Source organism: Ipomoea nil, unplaced genomic scaffold (genome assembly GCF_001879475.1).
Source record: "Ipomoea nil cultivar Tokyo-kokei standard unplaced genomic scaffold, Asagao_1.1 scaffold2647, whole genome shotgun sequence".
In the NCBI taxonomy this organism is placed as follows: domain Eukaryota; kingdom Viridiplantae; phylum Streptophyta; class Magnoliopsida; order Solanales; family Convolvulaceae; genus Ipomoea; species Ipomoea nil.
This window is the reverse complement of record NW_017619075.1, coordinates 2271528-2275372: the sequence shown is the minus strand read 5'-3', so window position 1 is coordinate 2275372 and position 3845 is coordinate 2271528. Positions and strand designations below refer to the sequence as shown.

The 3845-nt window shown below is 31.0% G+C and overlaps 1 protein-coding gene across 1 annotated transcript; it reads right to left on the bottom strand.

Annotated features, from left to right (window-relative positions):
- Positions 1-2049: 2049 nt before the first annotated feature.
- On the bottom strand, positions 2050-3120 carry LOC109154400 (NAC transcription factor 32-like). The gene is made up of 2 exons (XM_019302201.1): positions 2850-3120; positions 2050-2708 (listed from the first exon to the last, which is right to left on the bottom strand). Exons 1-2 carry the CDS (start codon positions 3118-3120, stop codon positions 2050-2052), a joined length of 930 nt encoding a protein of 309 aa, XP_019157746.1.
- Positions 3121-3845: the final 725 nt, after the last annotated feature.

The following is a 3845-nucleotide window of genomic DNA, read 5'->3' as shown; positions in this document are numbered from 1 at the left end:
ATTATTCATGAAATCAATATGAAAAAATTATTTTTTAAAAAAAATGATCACTGGCCCTAAGACTAAGCTAGGAAACTAAATAGTACATATTACATAATTCTACACATATATATAATGTCATGTTGTACTTAAGTTCGACTTCTTTTCCACTATAATAATATATAATCTATGCCATACCATGATATAAGCTACTAATAAAATATGCATGCAACAGCACAGTTGAATCAAGCTTAGCTTGTTTAATCTCTTCCATTCTACTATTTCTAATGACAATATATATATATATATATCTATATATAATATAGCAGAATCAAGGTAAAAAATTTTTCCCTCCATTTTGTGCATTTGAGAGTTATGGAATATCAAAGGTTTAGGAACTTAATAATCATCATAAGTCTTTATATATATATATATATATATATATATATATATATATATATATATATATATATATATATATGAAAGAGATTGTTGAGTTTATAAACACAAAGATGCAAGATAAAAAAAAATACGTACAAATTTATAAATTCATGTAATCATGAATTAATTTCTACGAGTATTGTATATCAATTTTGATTATATAATATGTACTAACTTTTTAATAGTTTGTAATTTTGATTAGTTTTTTAATAATTTATTTACAAAGAAAGTTAGGTAAAGTAAAATTAAGTAGGGAAATATTTTTTCCGCCTAACTGTGAATGCATATTAATAGATTTGTAAGATCATTATTTTTTTTTTGTGTAAACCACGAGGTGGTCCGGGTCTTTCTCTGTCCGTTTAACTTTGTAAGATCATTATTGCAAATGAGGTTAGCAATATGAATGCACTTTTTGTCATATATTGTCTTTAACATTTAAATATTACAATGTATAACTAAACTTACATTTTTAATAAAATTAATTCTACTATGTATCATATATAACATTACAACAATACTTATAAATTTTTATCCGTGCATCGCACGGGGCAAATACTAGTATATATATATATATATATATATATATATATATATATAGCTAAGTGTTTCAACTCCAAAACTGCAAATTAGAGGGTTGCTAAATATTCCATTTCAATCATGTCTTTGAATAGTAAAGTTGAAATTCACAAAATCAAAACTAACACTTGAAAGTGTAAAGACAGATTTTAAGAGACACTTCAATTTGTAATAGTGTGAAATGCAATAAACATACTGGGCACTTTCGATGAATTTCCCAAGGCTTATAGATTCTAGTATTGCCAAAATAAGGTTTTTGTTATCATCCAAACACTGCATAAAGCACAAATTAAATCAAGAAAAATATATGTTATAATAACTTCGTTCTAATTTTTATACGAATGTCATACCAAGAGATGAATTTTATGATTCAAATGTATAAGTACATATACACATACATCAACAAACTCAATAATGATTTTTTATACACAAACAACTTGGTTGTGCTCCCGGCCTCTCTAACTCCATGAAAAAGATGAAAAGATTAACACAAATCATTTTATGGATTTTTTTTGTTCCAATGAAACCAATTAAGATATAATATTGCACTAGCTAGCTTTAAACCGGTCCATTTCAAGATTTTAAAGAAAGAGATAAGAAGAAAATATAGTACATTTTCAATCTGGTCTGAAGTAGGAGGATTAAGGAGGAGTTGCAGAACAAAATTGAGATATTACAATTTAATAGAGTCAGTGCTTTCAAAAAAACTTCAACATATATTTAAGAGTCCAATTTTTTAAACCCTATTACATTGTATTGCCTTATAACAATTAAATAAATTACCAGGGAAACTATTTCAAATCAAACTCACACTCACACATCAGATCAATTTGGTAGAAATTATTACTACACCATATTTAAAAAAAAAAAATTATTTAACTAAAAAACAAAACCAACAAGAATATGCATACAACAACAATCTTTGTAGTTTGTATGCATACAAACAATATAATCTAATCGAAACTAACTAAGTAGATCGAACTAAATATATACACAGTGCTAAAAACTAGCCGAACTAACTAAATATGGTGCTAAATACATGGATAGATGTGTTTATTCCATGAAGTCTTGATTTGAACATCTATCATTGTCAGTAATGTAAAGGCTCCCCATTCCTACAGGGAAGGGCTCATTGGCAAAGGCATCATCAAACCCCATAGGATATAAATAGAAGGACGACGCCATTAATTCATTATCCTGCAGGTCAGGTAAGTAGGAGAATTGTGGAACCGCCTCATCGTGAATTACCATCCCTTGTTCAATCTGTGGCGGCGCAGCTGAGACCACCGGTGGCTGCTCTGCCGCCACCGGCTCCAAAACCGCCTGGGTTTTCGGTGCAGGCGAAGTTTTTGGCGAAGATTTTGACGGCAACTTCCCGGCGCCTTTCTCGTAGATCCGGCACAGAACCCAATCATCGAGCCTCATGTCGTTGGCATCTCCGGCTTGGGGTCTCGGGGATGGAGCCCCCTCCACCCGGTATTCGTGCATGATCCAATTCGTCTTATCACCCTTCGGAGGCCTCCCTTCATAGAACACCAAAGCCTTCCTATACCCCACCACCACCTTCTGTTTGTTCTTGATGGGTTTATCGGCACCCGTGGCTTTCCAAAACCCACTCCCAGCAGCCCGGTTCGGCCTCTGCCCATTCTTATACTTCCGGTCTCTTGGCGTGAAGAAATACCATTCTTTTTCTCCAATACTCGTGTACATCACTACATATATTATCGACACCAGTAATATAATATAATTAACCACAAAAACAATGATTCACTACATTATATCATATATTATCGACACCAGTAATATAATATAATTAACCACAAAAACAATGATCAAACCTAAACCTACTATACCTGAGAGCTCCCACGGGCTAAACTTGTAGAGGTTAACCTCGTGAATTTTGTTGGGAGGTAAAGGCTCGTTCAGGACCTTCAGTTGCAGGTAACAACGGATGAGCTCTTCGTCCAAGGGGCAAAACCGATACCCGGGAGGGAATTCAAAAAAGTCATTATTATTATTATCATGAACAACAATTTTGTTTTCGCCATGGACGATGGCAATGTCAGAGCTCGCCCCAACAACACTTTTGGTTTTTGGAGTGGGCACGTGAAACTTGCCCTCCATTGTTACAAGAAGAACAGGTTGTTTGAGGGAGCTAGGGTTAGTAGATCACAATTGAATTCCTCGGCTAGAATGAACTCTACCTCGCTTTTGCTTTTCAGGTTATCAAGAGTTCTACCTGAGCTTCAAGTCCAAGCTATTTTATATCACCGGTTTGTTTATAAAGATAATCATCTGGGGATATTATCTGGATTCTCGTTTATCTTTAATAACAGATTTTTATTTTTAAAACCCTAAATTGATTATCGCAAGGGGAACACCCTAAACCCTAATTAAATTAAATTTATTAATCATTATATTATTTACTTAATTATTTCTGTAATTTTTATTTTAATTTGTATCCTAGTCAATGTAAAAGTCTAAAAGGTCTAGGCTTAATGTACATCTTCTCCGATATGCTAATAAAAAATAAAAAATAAAAATAAATAACATTCATATATATATATATATATATATATATATATATATATATATATATATATATATATATATATATATATATATATAATTGCATAATATAAACACGATAGTTTTCTAAGTCAAATATATTATATCAACAGTTATATATATATATATATATATATATATATATATATATATATATATATATAAAAATAATATAATATAATTAGTTAAATGAAATGTGTTGTGCAACTAAATAAATAATGCTTGTCCAATTAATGAACATATAATTACAACTTTACACTACACCTCAGGTGTAGTAGTGA